General features: G+C 47.0%; 2 protein-coding genes across 2 annotated transcripts; one reads left to right on the forward strand and one right to left on the reverse strand.

Annotated features, from left to right (window-relative positions):
• Nucleotides 1-2,878: 2,878 nt before the first annotated feature.
• Nucleotides 2,879-3,670, reverse strand: LOC8026224 (E3 ubiquitin-protein ligase MARCHF3-like). The gene has a single exon (XM_002402475.3). The coding sequence runs from the start codon at nt 3,668-3,670 to the stop codon at nt 2,879-2,881; it is 792 nt and encodes a 263-aa protein (XP_002402519.3).
• A 6,550-nt stretch (nt 3,671-10,220) lies between these two features.
• Nucleotides 10,221-17,811, forward strand: LOC8026222 (peroxisomal membrane protein 11B). The gene is made up of 4 exons (XM_002402473.4): nt 10,221-10,636; nt 10,913-11,028; nt 13,818-13,989; nt 16,564-17,811. The coding sequence occupies exons 1-4, from the start codon at nt 10,554-10,556 to the stop codon at nt 16,904-16,906; spliced, it is 714 nt and encodes a 237-aa protein (XP_002402517.3). The 5' UTR covers nt 10,221-10,553; the 3' UTR covers nt 16,907-17,811.
• The last annotated feature ends 591 nt before the right edge of the window (nt 17,812-18,402 follow it).

Here is an 18,402-nt window from a genome sequence, read left to right on the forward strand (position 1 = left end):
GCTCGTTGCGTCCTTACGTTCAGTTCAATAACACAGAGCTTTCTTTTTTTTAGAAATAGGGTTCTGGTCAAAGTAAAATGCCATCAAAAACAAGCATAACCGCTATTTCTCGGTAAAGATTTTTTTTTTTTCCTTTTTTAATTAGAGGTCAACCTACAATCAAGACCAAGGAAGGAAGACCTGGACTCAGCATAATTTCCGGGCCTATCGCGCTAACCCGTGCGCTCCTCCATGTTATCCGCTGCTCCTAGCATTCCGGTGCAAAGCGGTGAAGCTCGACGCGCGCGCGCCCTGGTGAGAAGCGGTGAGAAGTGCCGCGGGTACTTTGTCGCCACGGCAAGGAGGCATGCGGCAGACATGAAAAATCAACTGACCTCATCAGGAGCAATTGCGTAGCCATGGGGCTTCAGCCCCCCCCCCCCCCCCCCTTCCCCGAAATTCAGCTGATCCTATAATAAAAATACCCCCCACCCCCCCCCCCCCCCCCCCTGTGCATACCAAGTCATAAACACCTCACCTTCCCCCCCCCCCCCCCCCCCAATAAAGAAAAATTGGCTACGTTATTGATTACGGGTACAATAGTCTGGTGCTGTCTTATTCAGTAACCACCATCCTCCTATTTCGCAAAGTTTTCTTGCGCCTTTTTAGATCCTGACATCACCTGGAAATATAAACGATGTCGGCAAACAACCGGGCTACGAATCACCCGGCCTACGCGATTGACGAACAATCTGCGTTTTACCCTAAGTCAAAGCGCAGCCGACGCTATACAAGCCAGCGGAAGCGATCAATCGGTGTCAAATCGCGACATCGTGGCATCGGTCATCTTCCTATACGTGTTATTTCATCAGCTATAGGCGAATCAAGTGCAGCAAATGTCCCGCGACTTGCGCTTTTAGTATGTGTGTTTATGGTTGTATGCGTTCGAAGCTTCGACTATGCTCTGACCGAAGATGAGACAAACTATACGGTAAGTGGAGACGCCGTGAAATATGTACAAATTTGTACCATTTCTCTTTCCATCTATACTTCCCTGAATATGAAAGTTGATTAATGATTAAATATCCCCTTTTTTTTTTTTTTTTTCGTTGAAGCCTACTTGACGCGGGTGCGGCGCAATTCCTACCAAAAAATGACATTTTGGAGCCAGGTGTAGCAGATTCGTTCGTGGAGCAATTTGGAGCAAATGGCGCAGCAACTTTATCGCGGGACATGTGAGCTTCGTAAGCTATGTGGCAAAGAATTCAAGGTGTTGCTAGGCCACCATGCACTGAAGAATAGAGCGGCCGTAGCTCGGCATTTAGCTGAAAGAAAGCATGCCAAGCCTGGAGCGCGCCAGTGCTCGAGACTCGACCCCACGTGCCACTCCGTATGTGCGCTAGCTTTGACAGTGCTTTCTTTCACACGCGGTCTTAGCAAAAAAAAAAAAAGGGTTTTGTGCATGTTTCTACTGGTTTATACAGCCTAGAACTTGGTCTGCCTCACGGTGGTCTGCCTCAACGGGCGACGAGCCTCCCAGCTGTAGAGGAGAAATTTAGCCAGTGCAGTACAACCGCTAGCTTGGGGTCTTTAACGTGCATCACGCCGTAATGATACACGACCGCACGCGGGTACGATGCTCAACCAGATCGAAACGGGCAGGGATTGAGCCCAGGATCCTGGGTTCTGCAGCGCTCGAGCTTTGCTCCACGTGCTCTGAGCTGAGTGTGCGCTAGCCCACTCGGCCACCGATCCCCCTAACGCGATCTTAGCAGAGACGCTGTTTTAGCAAGCCGCCCCAGGGATCTACTCTACTCAGAAAGGAAGCATGCTAGGCTGGCAGCGTGAGCTGTTTGCCATAAAAGACGCATCTACTGCTCGAGAAAGCTTAGAGAGCCGGCGCCCTCTAAAAACCCCTCGATAAAATCCACGCTGCACCTTCGAAGTGCATGACTTCCCGCCTGTAAACTTCGCTATGCTTCAATATAAAAACATGGAACGCATTTTCGTACTTCTTAGTCGACCGCGCGGCGCTTAAACGTTGCGGCCACTCTGTATGCAGGTCTTAAAGTAGGTATCATTTAGACGGTGCTAACTTCCGCTTCATTAGAGAGTTTTAGTAGATCGTTCCCATGACTCCGATAACGATACCCGATACTCCGCCACCGCCTTCCTTGTGCATGGATAGTATCGTTATCGGGGCTATCGGAGGTATCGGGACGATCTACTGAAACTCTCTATTAATATCGTGACGGTGAAAACGATAAACCGTCTTGGTTCTATGTGCTCGAGTGTGTATGTAACATCAGACTTCTTTCATTAGACACGCGACGATATACCGAGAGGCAAAGATATATAAGGTCAACATAATAATAATGATAATTCGGGTTGTTTGGATATTTATACAGCGTGTAGTTGGTCAGCCGTTTCAAAGTTGCGACGAGTCACTCGCTGTAGATGATCACTTTAGCCAGTGCAGTACAACCGCCAGCCTGGAACTTTAACGTGCACCATGCAGTAGTGATACACAACCACACGCCAGTACGAAGCTCATCCAGATCGAAACGGGGGATCGGTGGCCGAGTGAGCTATCACATAATAACTCGGAGCACGGGAAGCGAAAGCTCGCGCTCCAGAGCCCAGGGATTTTCGGGTTCAATTCCCACCCCTGCCCGTTTCGATAAGGTCAACATCACGTCGGAGCTTTGTTTCTTTATTGGTTACCCTCAAAACACTCAGTTGCTGTCGTCCAAAGACCGCGAAACAAAATCAGAACACAAATAACGTAATATCTTCTAACTTAACTGCAAAAAAACAATAAAAACACAGAAAAAGTTATTATTTCGCGCTAACCTTGTGCCTTGGAGCTAACTCCAGCGACCTCACGCCTCAAAACTGGTCAAGCGGGGATATCAACAGTCTTGTCCGCAAGCAGTACCTTGAGCGTTGTGTTCAACCTTCTCCAGATAGTGTACGTCTTGAACAGCACGTGAAAGCGAACGAACCCAAACGCCACCCAAAACAGCGAAAGAGCCAGAAGAGCCGAGGCCAGAGCAGCCGCAGATATCCTGGAGGTGGACTTGTATTCGTACAAGACGTAGAGCCAGGCCATGCAGAGGACAACGACGTTGCCCAAACTGAAGACGACGTTAGCCAAGAATACCGCAGCGTCCATCCTCGAGTCCTTCTCCCAGAACCATCTCCACAGAGCCTTTGTCCTTCGGCGTACAGGGTACGCTGCCCCGCATGTGGGGCAGGAGGCTTCGGGACTTCTGTGCAGCCAGTCTTCAAGACACGACCGGTGAATGAAGACGTCGGGGCACCGGCAAGGGCAGCGGAACACTGGCTCGTCGGCGTTGAGGCCATCTGAACAGAGTCGACAAGGGATGCCGGCGGCTGGCACCGTCCCTGAACCTTCTTCCATCTGTTCTGCTGCTTCGCTTCGGCCCTCACAGCTGCCCCGATCGGTGTCTTCTGAGCTACTGTCATCTCGATTGTCTTGAGCGACCCCGGGTCGGAGGATGACCCGGCTGGCGTTGACTCTTTCCTTCTGGGTGTTGGGGCTGTTTTGGATGATGTCCCTTTGGTGACCTCGCGGAGGTTCCTGCGATGTGTCCTGACCAGGGTCATCCCGATGATAGTGGGGTGTATCCGCAAAAGAGTTAACCCGGTCTGACGATGGCGACTGCATTTTAATTCCGGAGACGTGTTTAGTAGCCGTCCTACGCCGTGCTTGATGGTTCTGTTGGCTGTATGTCGAAGCTTTGCACGCGCCGGCTGAACTATGATGTGCCACGTCGAAGAAAAAAAATATCAGTGGCCAATGATCGGTGCTAGGCTGAAGCGCGTGCTCCATATCGAAATGTGTAGCTGCGTATGTTGCTCCAGCCGAGAAAGCACACCAGCGCAGGAAATGCTCGAGACCCGTGCTCCGTGCATCCTTGCAGTATTTCGTACAAAATGTTTATGGAGTGGCGCAAGCATTTATTTATCCATCCGTTTATTTAAGATCAATCTCCTTCGGGCATTTTCTAAAAAAAAAAGAAAAGAAAAAAAGAAGGGGGTAAATAAATCACGTGGTTTACACAAACGTAGCTTAACTTACCAAAGCAAAAGAAAATGCTAAATATGTGCATTATATAAATCAGTCTCTCTTAGGACAAATAAAAAAAAATACAATTCGAAACTTGAAGGTACCTGCTGTAGCGATAGGTATATTTCGAGAGAATTACTTCCATTTTTATCATTCTTATTTGGAGTTAGAAAAAGATACAGAAATAAAGAGAAAGAGAGAGAGAGAGCTTAGATGTTGTATTCGTAAACTGGAGACAAAGATATGCAGAAGATGACCGATAAGGACGTCTTGATACCACTTATTACGAATAAACCAACCCCCTCACCATTACTTTAAAGCTAAAAAAAATCTAAGTTTCTTTTTCTCAGTGTAGACATATGTCAGCGACATTTATCACGCATCCAAAGAACGTCCGTGTTTATATTCGATTTAATTCCATGGTCGCACCTGGTGACTGTAGTCGCACTGCATATATTTGAAGGCAACATGGCAGCAAAGTCTTACATAAAAAACTAACATGTAATCACGGTTTGCCTCGTCGAATGTCGGACACTTTTTCATGGGTACATATTGTGTCCATAACTTGAAAAATCTCACGGAAAAAAAATCCGCCTGACAAACATTAACAAAGATCTGAAACTGCTTGAGGGCGTAGGGATTTTCAATTACATTGAAACACAAGGAGTCAAAAAGTCTGACAGCTTGCTCGTAGCACTCGAACTTTGACAGCCGGAGCTTCTCTTTGATGAGGAAATTGGCAGCGGATATATTGCTGCTAGCTATGAAGTTTGCGATTTCGAAAACTTTGGTTTCTAAGAAGGCCCTTTTCTGCATGAAACTCTTAATCTCCAATCGGAACAAGTTTTCTGTCCGGATCAACAGCTTGATCGATTTTTTCTGACAATACAAACAACAGAACGTCTTCCATGTCGACCAGCTCCGTGGCCTCCTTTAGGTACCCCTGAACAGCCAGTCCGGGGCCCTGAAACTCACTCTAGATTCTTCTTCACTGAAAGTCGAGTTTTCAAATACCAAGTTTTCATATCCCGCGATGACACTCCTTGTCAACCTCTTCACAACTTCGAACTGTCCCAGCAGTGTCTGTCGACTATGGTCCTCTCTATCAGAGTCTTCCATTCAACTCCCGCTGAAGCGATTACCCGGGATGTCAGTCCCCCTGGGTCGAGGTAGCAGACACTGGATACAACGTCAGAGTTGGTGGCGGTCAGCGTGTAAACATTCGAATCCTCAGGCAGCAGAAATTCAAACATGGAGCCAGAATTGCAGGTGTCCAGGTAGAAGACCATCTTCGAAAACTTCCGGTGAACCTTCAGTTCCACGAGAAAGTTGACGAGATCGTGTGCCTATATCGAGTCATCCGGAAACTGGATCATGTAATTCTGACCTTCTCCAACGAAGTAGACTAAGACTTGGTCGTCTGGTTCGCCGGCGACCACTTCGCCACTGCCATAGGTTGGCTTCTGGCCTCGAAGCACGTTGAAGAAGGTCTCAGCCCTCACCATGCTGTCCGTGTAGTCCTTCGGCACGCCTGGATACACGTTGGGGCCGTTGGGGTAGTTGAGTATCACTCCCGGCGTCGGGTTGTTGGCGCTGTAGGCGATGTAGTCGAACATGGGGGCCACGGTGCGCTCGTGTCTGGGACGCCATGACTGTGGAGCGTCTGGTTACGCATGGCACACGCTTGCTTGATAACGGTAGTTGTCCCAGCGGTGTGACCCTGCTGCCAACACTACCCATAGTTTTGTTGCCGTTTTCTCCTTTAGGTATCTGTCAAGGACATCGGGCGTCATTGAGGTTTGGGAAATAGTAAGAAACGTCGAAAGGAAGAGCAGAACTGCGTGTGATGACCTGTTCACCGATGAAACATGGTGAAACCGTTGACGGCCTCGACATGTCTGAGGATTTTATGCGTTCCAACAACACGAAAGTGACAGGTGATACTGTTTTCCCGCATGGGGTGGAAACAGATAGAGAGAGGTATGGGATCAGTGTTCCGGGATAGCGATATCAAAGCACATAAAAGTGCTATTGGCAAAACATTGATAACAGTGGCATTATCTATTGGTTATATATGATATGGCGGGCTCCCAACCACTAATGAGAAACGTCCACCATTTCAGTATACGTGGAGTATAGACGCACATTATGTCTACGGCTTTGCGAACGTCCGCTAAAGAAAAACCTCGTTCGCAAGCGTTGATGAACGACTGCAAGTGCTCAAACGCGTACGAGTCTAAAACATATCGAATCAGAATACAACCCCGCCTTGTAACGGAACTGGTTTGTGAAATTCAGAAGAGCCACATAGGTGCAAAGTTTCCAACTTCCGGTGCACCTCGTGGTTCCCGAAGCGAGGGTACTTGCATTATACAATTTCGAGGAGTGCCTCAAAAAGAAGGGAGGGAGGGGGATTTTTCGATTAAGTAGAATTCTACGATACGGGTTGCTAATGTTTTCGAGCTTTTTTAACACGGTGGCTCTCTTCTGAACGACTCCATCAGTAACTGAACTTAAAATGACCGCCGCGGGTACACCCTGACCATGAAATTCACTCACCATCTGGTTTTCAATTGCTGGGTTTCCAAATCAGAACACGTGACTCGAGTACGTTAGTATTTTCACGATCCTTAATTGCTCTAGAAGCGTCTCGTGATTCAAGTCTTTCTTGCCGCTCCATCCAGCTGACACAGAAACGATTGCCAGTAGAAGTTTCCCTGTATTTGTCATAATGAGAGGTATACTGGAGCACTCGCCCGAATTCGCAGACGTCATGGCGTATACGGGTTGATGTCATCCGGCGGCAGATCTTGGAACATCGAACCTGAGTAGCAGGTTTCCATGTAAAACACCATTTTTGCCAATTTTGTATGTGCCTTCGTATCCTTGCGGGCACCCCTAAGACCATCTGCAAAGAATTGTCTTTCTGGAAATAAACGAAATTATTGAAACCTAGAATCGAGGAAAAAAACAAAATTAAGATGTGATCTTCAGGTCCGGTTTTGATCACTTTCCCACTGCCCCCCGTGGGTTTCTTCCTTTGAATAACGCTGAGAAAGTTATCGGGTGTAACTGCTTCAAATATGTAGACTATTGGGAGACATGCATACACATTAGGCCCGTTTCTGTGGTTGATGACGACACCGGGAGTTGGGTTGTTGTAGGCAATGCCAACGTACATCCTAACCACAATTCGTTGATCGGGAGTGTCATGTGTGTGTAGTACCTGGTACCAGATGCATAGCCAGAAAGGAGGGGGGGGGGCGTTTTGACCCCCCCCCTCCCCCCTCTCCGCACACCAAGTAATGGACATCTTAGCCACCTCAGCCCACCCCCTCCCCCCCCCCCCCCCCCCGCAAAAAATTCCTGGCTACGTCACTGCCATTGTACGCGTGGCAGTCGTTGGCCTGGTGCTTGTAATTCCAGTAGCCGTTGGAGCCAGCAACGAGAACCACCGTTGTTAGTGGAAGTTCACAGGTGTGCGTCGTAAATAGCGTAGCTCACTGAATCGGACCTGGAAGACGCGCACTTCAGAGACGTTGCCACATCCAGCACCAGAGAAAAAGGCGCGACACGAATGCGCGACGCCTCCTCAAGGTGTATACAAACCGGCGCCGTAGTCAGTGAACGTTTCACCGCTCCGTCAAAAAAGCTAAACACCCTCTCCGTTTTTTGTTTGTTTTTTTAGTTTGAACACGACAGCGAGCCGTGGCAAGCTGTGGTCGGTCGGAGAGTGAATTTGCGTTAAGTTTGTCGTCGACAAACAATTACCAGCCATATATTGTGCCCACTGGTCGTCTTGTCGACTACTGATTAAATTTATGTTAAGCCTCGCGGTGTTTTCCTTGTCCAGGTATTACACCAAGCTCATTTTCATTCGGGGTCGAGAAGGTAATCGTTCGCACGCATAAGTCGTAACTCACGTCACGTGTAATTGGCTGGGAGAATTTAGGAAGTCAGGTCTGAGTTGTTATTATTATACAACTGAGTTTGTTATCATTTGGGCGATCCATTATGAACGTATAACAATGGACCTCGATAGCAAGTCTATGAACGGCTAACGAGAAAGCACGCCGTCGTGCCATAATATTGCCTTTCTCAATTTTGAAAGCACGAAATTGGTTGAAGATCATCAGCGGCGGCAGTTTTAGCGTAAAGACAGTGAGTGTGCAGGCGAGCTGGTGATAGCTAATCATGTCATACAACGACTGAGATCTGAGCTTGAGACGTCCCCTTCTGTGTCCGTTCCTTCTACTAAAAAAGTTTCCAGTTTCTTCCGCCAGAGTCTCAGACGTTATATGACATGATTTTTAGCTTTTTTTCGTCTGCGTTATACCCGCCGGGGGAATTTATTATATTGCTTACCTTCAACTGCATCTGACTTTTCCGGCACGCAAAACAGAATAAACACACGGATGGGGGTTCTGGGCGGTTTAATGTGAGCTCTTTTAAAACAGTTAGTTTGATCATTCTGCCGATTAATTATTGTTTTAGATGAAGGAGGCACATTCATCACGGCAGGGGTTCCAGAAATTCCTGTTCCAGAAGTTCATCGACAACGCAACCGAAGATCTCTTCAAGTTCCAGAAGAACACTTTCCATGGCACCTTCTAAGATATCGTTGCTCGCGTTCTCAATAAACGTCCAGGGATTTTTCACATCCTTCAGTGGCGAGAAAGGTTTCTTCCACCTCATCTGAGACCCAATCGCTGTCTTGTAGCGTTCGATGTCGACCTCCAGGTGATCGGGCACGTCCAATGCGATCGGGGGTTTGGATTCTGGAGCTTCGCCGCAACACTGAGTTGCATTATCCAGAAATCTTGCAGCCAATTCTTGTTTCTGCTCAGGAGCATCGCACTCCTGCGCTTCTGACTTAGATGTGACCTTGACCTGGTCTTGCTGCGATGGGACTGGACCAGCTTGCCAGCGATGGGTGTCGGGAGACCTAAAAACCCTTTCCTTCTTGACGACGCAGAACCGCTCGTTGGGATCGGAATTAAGCATTACCCTGAATGTCTTGTCAAGGATTCGTTCATTCACCTCGAGTTCCCAATTTGCATCGTCAATCGGTGATGTACCAACGTCCACCAGATTCGGTTTCGCGTTGTCAACACCCGAACCTTGCGCTGCTGCTTTCTTGGAATCAACCCCGCAGTAGTCAGCACTCAGCTTCTCTAATTGGTTGTAATAAACTTTCAGTTGTTCCGCCAGACTTTTCACGCTGTACGCTGGTGAACTTGCGGTGCTTTTTCGACAGACCCTGGAAGGCGCCTTCTTTTGAGGTTGCGCCGTCTTCCGAATCGCTGTTTTCTTTGTGCCGGTTGGTAGGTCCGCACACTGGACGGGGATCTTGTGTTCGACGCAGTAGCATTTCCAGTCTTCCTGTTCTTTCAGTTTGAGTATCTGGTTCTGTACCCGACGGTGGTAGCGTTCAAGTACGCCAAACGTCGCCGGTGAAATCGGCTCGCTCATCCTTTTTTAGCCTGATATGTGCCCTCCACCCTCTCAGAAACGATCGCCAAAGCGCCAGAGGGCGGCAAGAGGTCTGAAATACACACGCACCTTCTTTTCGCCGCTGTCAGCAAACCAAAACGTCCACCCGTTGCTTGCATTCAAATGCGACGCCGTTCGTCGCTGTAGCAACACCACCCCATGCCACAACAACCTTCACATTTATGCAGGTTTTTGCTGCCACGTCGACTTTCCGACGTTAGGCGACGCGTGTTACCACCTATGATTACCACTCAACGCTTTAAGTATTTTTTTTTTGCCGATTTTTTTAATTAAAAATTAGTTATCTACATAAATGTTTTGTAACAGAGTATCAGAATTAACATCTACCTAAATATATTTATCTAAGCGGGATTTGACGTTGAAAGAGCTTGGCTAAACATCTGTTGTAGCTAAACAAAAACAAAAAATGCAACCCCAAAATTTGCGGGTTTTGTTTTTATTTTGTTACTTAGTCTAATATATTTTTATTGTTAAAAGAACAATTACTAAAGTTTTGCAAGACTATCAAATGAAAATGTGTAGTTTTCTCTTCCAGGAAAGCTAGGAAACCATTAAACAACTAAAACGCCCTCGAGGTGTAGACTAGCGCCCCAAGCGTGCTCTTTCGTAAGCGTAATTCGAGCCCACTCTGCCCAAATCGAAAGGGGCAGCAACTTGAGCAGGGGGTTGAATGCGCAGCTGGCGCAGCTTTTCTGGCGTAAATCTCACCGAGTGTTTGTAAATCCGCGCTCGGCTGTGTAATCCGCGGGTCTGTGAACGCCGTAGACGTACGGTACGCCCACCGATCTCGTAATACTGACAGTGACAGTAAACGCAACTCGCTGCATCGTGCTTATCACGATGCATAGAGGTCGAACGACGTGCCCTGCCCAGCGTTAAATGTGAGTCAAGCGTTAAATCGGCGCCAAGGTAGCCGAGCAACAAGAACTTCCTGGTCGGTCTTTAAAAGCTTCCTCATCTCAAGACCATGGGCACTCACGGCATGCGCGATTTTCTCGCCGAGGTCGCCAGGTTCAATGGCCAAACTGCCGGCCGTGACAGACTGTTCAGGTGAGTTGTTGGGAATTATGTTCTGTGGTGTGTGTTCACACAGCGGGAAGCCAGACAGCCCCCAACGGGTGTCTGACTTCGCAGTACCACTCCTAGCTTGGGGTACCGTGCATCACGCCGTGTGATACACGACCGCACGCGGGTACGATGCTCATCCGGATCGAAAGGGACAGGGGAGGGGATTGAACAGTTCAGGCATCGTATTATATTGGGTACTCGGTGCCACGATAGACCGGAACCGTCTTGCTAACAAATGCGCGCTGTTCTCTCTTGCAGGCTGTTCCAGTACAGCAGTCGCTTCGTCTGGTATTGGTTACAGAAAACGTCGTGTCGCAGGGATACGGTTGCGCGACTCCAGAACCTGGAGGTGCTGTTCAGCTCTGGTCGACGATGTAAGTGCTCTCCAGTCTTGGCGGTGCTTATGGATTTTTTTTTTTTTTCAGTGACGTCACGCGGTGGGCACGGGGCATGCGCAGTCCCGAATTTCAGATGTTATGTTAGCTGTGTGTGAAACATTGTGTTGTGTCTTGTGCTGCAGCTGCACAGCTGCAATGCGGGCTTCCTGGAGTGTTGTTTTATACAAATCTTGGTTTGAGCTTGCTCTGGCATACGACTGCTCACCAAGTTTAGCTAAGATATGGCGGGGATACCCGTGTGTGTTTGGTCGACGTAGAAGCACAGACAATGGACGACAAGTCTCTGGCCATTCTGTATGTGTTACTCTTTTGTTGTGTGTGCTTCAGCATTCCGAAACGACATCATACTTCACTCTTGTGACTTTGCTCTGTGCACTTTGCTCCATGCTCTGTGCACAAAAGCTTGACTCCGTGCTCTGTATTCTGTGCTTGAGAGCCCAACACCGAAACTTCAGGAGTACACAGCTTTGGCTTTTGCCGTCAAGTGGAAGGAGTTGCAAGTTTCTTTGCTCCAAAGTGGCTACTCACTGTGCCCGCCACCTGGAACCTGTCTCTGACCGACGTACTCACAACCTTCCAGTGTCCACTTAATTTCCACCTCCTGATGTCACAATCGAGTCTCTGATATCAGCGATAGCTGTAATGGTTCTTGGAGATACTCCGGCAGACAGCTGTAGCCAATTCTGCAGCTGACCAACCGACGGAAAGTTAAACAGCCACAGGTTCGGGTGCCGTGACGCCAGCACTGCTGATGCCCGTCCGTCTAGCTACTGCACCATTGCTTCTACGACCTGCCACCACGGTTGCCAGGATCTGAGCTGTTTCCTCAGAAGCTCCTTGGATGTAATTTGTTGCTGGAGACTCCAATGCATGGGAGAGGTATGGGATGCAATATATGTCAGTCGGGGGGCATGTTACAGGCACCAAACCTTAATTCGCAAAAAATTCCACTCGTATACACTTGTCCACAGAGCAGATGCTTGCAGAAGACCAGTCATTGGTATTATAAATGCAGACCTGCAGGTGACAAGACATGAATCAAAGATGAATCAGTCAAAGATGGAACATGTACTGAGAATTCAAGCATGTTAATATCAGACCATCGTTCTAGCACAGGCCTCGTTTGTTACCCCAAACAATATCTCCATTTCATCATTTGCTGAAATTCTTTTGTAAGTCCCAGCAATCCGCATTCGTGTGCTTTTTTAGGAAAGGAGCCACGTGGGCCGCATTCATCAAAAGGGCGGCCTTTCATCGAGCCAGTATGAATTCCTCTCGACTGAAATCCCTTGTTCTATATTACTTCTCAATTTCTTATCAGATGGCACCATTATCAGATGGCACCATTGTCAGACGTTATCAGGTGGCGAGCTTGCACAAGTAGGGCAGGAGGAAGATTGCCCTTGTTTTCTCTTTTTTGCGTCAGAAACAGCCTCCATAGTTTGTTGTTTTGGCTTGGTGCCAGAAGCATTCTGTATTAAACCACATCTGATGTGGTTGACAGCTTGTAATGCTAGGACAATGTGGCGAGGTTTTCAAGTCTTGCCCACATACTAGCAACTTCATTTGCAGAAATTATAGTTGTGCCAGTTCAAACATCTCTCGTTATGTAACAAATCATGACTAACTTTGTGCTGAGACAGAGTGTGGGCTACTTACCACTGGTGCGGTTTGTTTTGAAACTTCATCCTCTCTTAAACCAAAACTTGCCGTGCCCATTTTAAACTAATCTTTCTCGGGTCTTTCATTCAATGAAATAACGCAAGACTCAAAATGCACACTGTAACTTGAGCCCCGCTTGCATCAGGCTCGATAGGAGGTTCTGGTTCTTGTTAGGTTGCACTTAGCCGTATAATCTCCTTCACATTTAGCGGGCATGGAGTCTCGCTTACTATAATCAACAATGTATATGAAGTTAAGGTACACAGATGTTATAAGATGTGCTATCACGCACGGATGAAATGTGAACCGCAGAGCACGGGGCGTTAGATAAACGTTGCCCTACCTAGAAGCACTTGGGAACTGATAGCCCGTCAGGGTGGAGGGGGCTGCGTGGGTATGCGTCCTGCGTAGGATGCACACCCTCGCAGCTCCCACCCACTTTGCAGTGTTGTTATCAGTTCCCACGTGCCTTTAGGTTAGCGGAGTGTGTATCAAAGGCTACGCACTACGTCGTTTGTTCCCGATAGTGTATATCATTGAAGCAAAGTTTGAACAGTAAGAACCAGAAGCGACGTCTTCAATAGATAGCCTTTGGCAAGGTACACGTGAGGAGCAATAAAATTACAATGGGCCGTCGGAAGAGAATGCTAAAAAAATTGAGAATGTAGAGACGATAGTGTTGTGCATGAAGGTTACTCATGTTGGTTTTTTTGTTGGCAGTACATATTTCAATTGCAAAACTTGCTATATTCTCTTTCCTCATCAAAAATTTTAAAGTACTTCTTTTGACTTTGGATGGGTCTCGGTAAAGGCTCTTCACCCTGCTCGTGATGCACATTGCCATAGAATGCCTTAGGAATGGTAGACCAATAGCTAAAAGTAAGCCTAATCTTCGTGGTGCCGAGATATACATTCACTATGCATGCAAGGGTGTTCAATGCTCAATCATTGTGTGTTCAATATATTTAATCTTGCATTCGATGTGTCCAATCTTGGCATTGCAATCTGCTGTCTCTTGCGCAGTCTGCCCCATAAGCACATACCCCTGGTCAGAAAACCTACCACAAAAAACAGCCTTCGATCGATCGATTGACCTTGCGCAGTACTGCGGCTGGGCCGGTTTCTGGACTCTCTCCACGGCGCCACCCGCATGGTGGGGCTCCCCGACCTGACGTACCGGCTGAGCCTGACCCTTGCCCGGCTCGGCAACGCCCTCTACATCCTCTCGGACAATCTCGTGTGGTTGCACCAGGCCGGACTCCTCAACCTGCGAAGGTGATTCCCTCAAAGCGGGTCGGCGGCGGCATCTAGACACGTTTGCGAAGTGCGGCCTCCCGGTGTCGCCGCCTCGCTCCAGTCGTCTGCAGATCGTCCTATGGCCAAGCTTTTCTAAGGCATGCCCGTCTGTTGCCGGAGCGACGCTCGAACAAAGCTTTCCCACCCACGGTGGCCAGACTAGCTTTTGAAACTGGGCTGCTTGCAGATGTCTCTAGATGCTACTGAGCTGCTGACAACCTCACGCGGTGGCACCGGGGCTGTACTTCTGAACCTGCAGAGGCAATTCCTTCGAAGGGGGTCATTGGTAGCGTCTATACATGTTAGCGAAGTATGGCTTGAGCGCCGTCGTCTTACCGCCGCTCTGCACGGTTTGGCCGTTCAAGCTGGTTCGCGCGTTTGCATTTGCATGGAATTGAGTGCATTGTAGCCGCCCCTGACTGCCTACGACGAGACAACGCACTCGTGCCATCTTTCAGGTTGGCCTGGAACCCTTTTCATCTGCGTACAACTAGACCGAAGATCCCGCAGTATTTGGGGAATGACTTCTTCGCAATATCTACGAGAAACGGTTGCTTAGACCAGAATTTTGTGTTTTCAGTAAATATCGATAAACCCCGTAGAATAACCCCCGAGCCCACCTCATCAAAACAAATAACCTTTAAATAAAGACGTCCTTGAATTAGAAAAAGAAAAAAATTTCACGTTTGCTTCGCAGGAAGAGTTTTTATTTACAGTGTGGGATAACTCGTTTCTCGCGACGGGCAGATTTGTCTGTCATCGTTGAGATCGGTAGTCGTTCTGCTGCTCGTGTCCCGAGCCGGCAGCGCTAATGGTGGGGGCGCGCAACCAACGCACCACCCATTTCGGTCTTCTTCTTTGCGTCGGATTACCCTGCCACGACAGCTTTATTCTGCATTTATTCTGAGGGCACATCCTGCACTGAATTGTCCACGAGGTTGCTGCTTTCTTTGACAACCACATTCTTTGTCTCCTTTCCTTTTCTTACCGGTACTCCGGCCTTTTTTAGGCATTTTTGCCGCACGCACGTTTTCTGCAGGTTGGGGAGCTTACACTCGTGTCCTGTTTTCTGAAATGTAAACCCCAATAAATGCCAATTTTTTTTTTTTCTTCACCATTCCCAAATATGTACGGATTAGCCTTAATAGCCAATCCTGAATGATTCAGATGGATGGATGGGTAATAACGGTTCTAGTCTTTATAATGGGCAGTAGCTTGCGCCACCTAGCTTTTCGCCGCTTGTTAAGGTGTGCCCACAGTTGCCAGAATGGTGCCCCAGCCTAGTCTTTTCCACCCGCAGTGGCCAGATTAGACTGTAAAGTTGCTGCGGCAGTGTGACGTCGGCTCTCTCACCTACGGCATGTTGACAAGATAACGACTCGTTGCCCATCCCAAGCGTGTCGCTCTTCTTTGGGTCCTTGCGTGCAGGGTTTGCGACGCTTGTTCGGCATCCCGTTTCGGGATCAGGTGGCAGAAACGCAAAAAATTGTAGATAAATGCCTTGAGTCCCGTTGCTTTTTCGGAAATGGTATTATAGTTGGTTTAGCGTCTTGTAATGACTGCCTTTAAAATTGTAATTGCAACATTACCCAACAGAGCGTCGATTAAAAAGTTTATGAACGCACTTTAGCTAATTAGCCGACTGATTGTGATGGTTATCTACCCACTTCATGTTCACCAAGCCCAACAAACATGAAGTGAAGACTGTATTCGTGAATCATACCACTTTTTTAAAAAGTCTGTTTGATTTGAAAGTAAACACCTCATACATTTGCCCTGTTTTGATTCCCAACTGGTGCTTTCTATTGGCTATTCCTGGTCCACTTCCCATCTACAAAAGTTTCATACTTTTTTTTTTTTTTTTTTTTCCATAGGCATGCAATTGTTTGCATGATGTTAGAGGCGATTTTTCCTCCGAGAAAGCTTGTGCAGATTTATTTTTGGGAAAGCTGCAAAAAAAAAAGTGGTGCCTCACAGGATTGGAACCATACTTTTTTTCAGCAGCCTCAAGGTTCAAAGGGCATTAAAGAGGGAAGTGGGGATACACAGTACAAAAAAAAAATAATTAAAAAGTGAATATTTTTATGCTAGTTCCACCACTTTCCTACTCAGGTGAGAACAAGCGAACGTAAACCACTGGTTGACAGTTCAGTGGCACGAGCATGCGAAGCATGTGCCAAAGCAACGATCATATACACCTTTTGTATGCGCATTTAGCAACTATATCAAGTGCACATTTGTGGACGTTCTGGATAATCCTGACAATGCTAGCACTTAGTTTTTGAAAAGAAAAAAAAAAGATGCTATCAGATTTGTTTTGATTTGCTGTTGAGCTTTGACGGCAAGTATGATGTTTTCGGTTTCTTCATGCTAGGTATGCTGAACTAAGACTGGACTCACTAGTGCCCTTGTGCCGTTATGAGCAAGGTACACATTTGGGGAGAACCATGATATATCACATTACTCCCCTGCTTTTTGTCAGTCGTCCGAGCATGTCATCGCTGTTTTAAGGGCCCCAAGTCTCATTTGTGTCAATGCGCCACCTTCCTGCAGGGAATCTTGGAGCCGAACCAGCAACAAGTTTTGGTTGGTGGCCATCGTGGCGTCCCTCTCGCGCGACATCACCGAGCTCTGCCGAATCATTCCGCCGCTCCTGCTGTCGCCACCTCACATGCGGCCGTGGAAAAACTCCGGTCTCACTTTGCTCAGAGTTGCCGGACTGCACAGGGCACTGCTCCTGGACTTGGTGAAGAATCTGGCGGACTTTTGGATTCCATACTCCAATCTAGGTCATGCGACCCTCGAACCTGGAACCGTAGGACTGCTAGGAGTGGTGTCTAGCGTGGCAGCCATATTGCCCATGTTGGACCCGTCGTACGTGCTCACTCCTGCCTGAGTGCTCAAGGAACTTTGTGAATCTTCAGGGTTTTGATAGCCCTCAAGGACCTTTGGGACCTTCAGGACCTTTGGACGTTCAGTATCTTGAAGATATTTGGGGTCTCTTTAATCCTCGAAGTCTTCCATACGTTCAGGCTTTTATGAGCCCTTAAGTACCGTCAGGACCTTTAGAAACTTTAGGACATTCTGATTCTTGAAGACATTTGGGACCTCTTAGATCCTCAAAGACTTTCACAGTTTCAGGTTTTTCAAGACTTTGAGGATTAGTAATGTAAGAATATTAGGGTCTTGAAGGGCTTTCCTCTGCAGAGTTTTTCAGGATCTTTGTACAGTATTGTCAGACATCTGCTGTGGAAAGGCTTGTCTAAGACCCTAATGTGCAGTTGTGTCAACTTTATCGTTAGGGTTGCCATCAGCTGTGCACTGTGCATTGGAGTGACTCAGTCATCCTCATGCAGGTCAGATGTCATGGCATTAGTCACACCACCAATGTTTTTTTTGTTTATGCCTTTATCTTTTGCATGATTGCAGGATATTCTCCTGGAAAGTTTTGGGGAACACAGATATTCTCAATTATCTTTCTTTTAAGGCGCACATGGTTAGGTCAGGTTTTGGGAATGGTGACCTCGTTAAATCTGTGGATTATATCTAGGACTCATTGCTAAATGGATACAGTTTATTTAGCAAGAGAAGATATGGGCAGCCCAGCATGTGTATTATGGCACAGGGCTACTTGGGACCTTCAGTTTTCTATGAGGGTCCTTTTTTTTTTTAATATCTTGTGCGTCAACGAACTGGTACAGTCTTTTGGATGGTCAAAGGAAGCTTGTATATTAAAAAAAATATATATATGTTTTGTTGAATATGAATAAATGATTTCATTGCAATAACATTTAATTGCAACTTAATTTTGTGGCTGTGAGGAGACCAAAACGACTTGATTGTTGGATCTCTCATGTAGGACAGTTTGCCATATCTTTTCCAGGAATGGAACTCTACTATTTGAAAGATGGTGTTTTATTAACTCTGTAGGTGACTTTAGTTTTGTCTTCAACAGCTAGCAGTCTCTGCATGGTATTTGCGTTTTATTTTTCAAGTAAACAATTGAATATTGTAAATTGTTTTGAGCTGATCTTTATACATTATTCATTGCTGTTTTTTTTTTTTGTTTTTTTATTAAAGACAAAATAATAGTTATAAAAATACTACACATCGAAGTTTGTGCAAAATTGTATGCAAATTTTCTTAGACTATTTTGGGTCTTGTCTTTTCCGATGGAATGTAGACAATAATTCACGCGTTTCAGTTTTTTTTTTTTTTTTTTCGCCTATTCGTTGTTTGCAGTTTTGTTTCGCAAACGGAGCGAGCCATACCCCAGTGTGTGTTCCACATCCTTGCGGAAACTTGAAATAACAAAACAAAAAACATGACAATTTAAGTATCATAATTAGTCAGTGCTGATTAAGTAGCCAATCAGACCGATCAGAATCCCAC

Source organism: Ixodes scapularis, unplaced genomic scaffold, assembly GCF_016920785.2.
Source record: "Ixodes scapularis isolate PalLabHiFi unplaced genomic scaffold, ASM1692078v2 PGA_scaffold11__112_contigs__length_91849675, whole genome shotgun sequence".
NCBI classification, from domain to species: Eukaryota; Metazoa; Arthropoda; class Arachnida; order Ixodida; family Ixodidae; genus Ixodes; species Ixodes scapularis.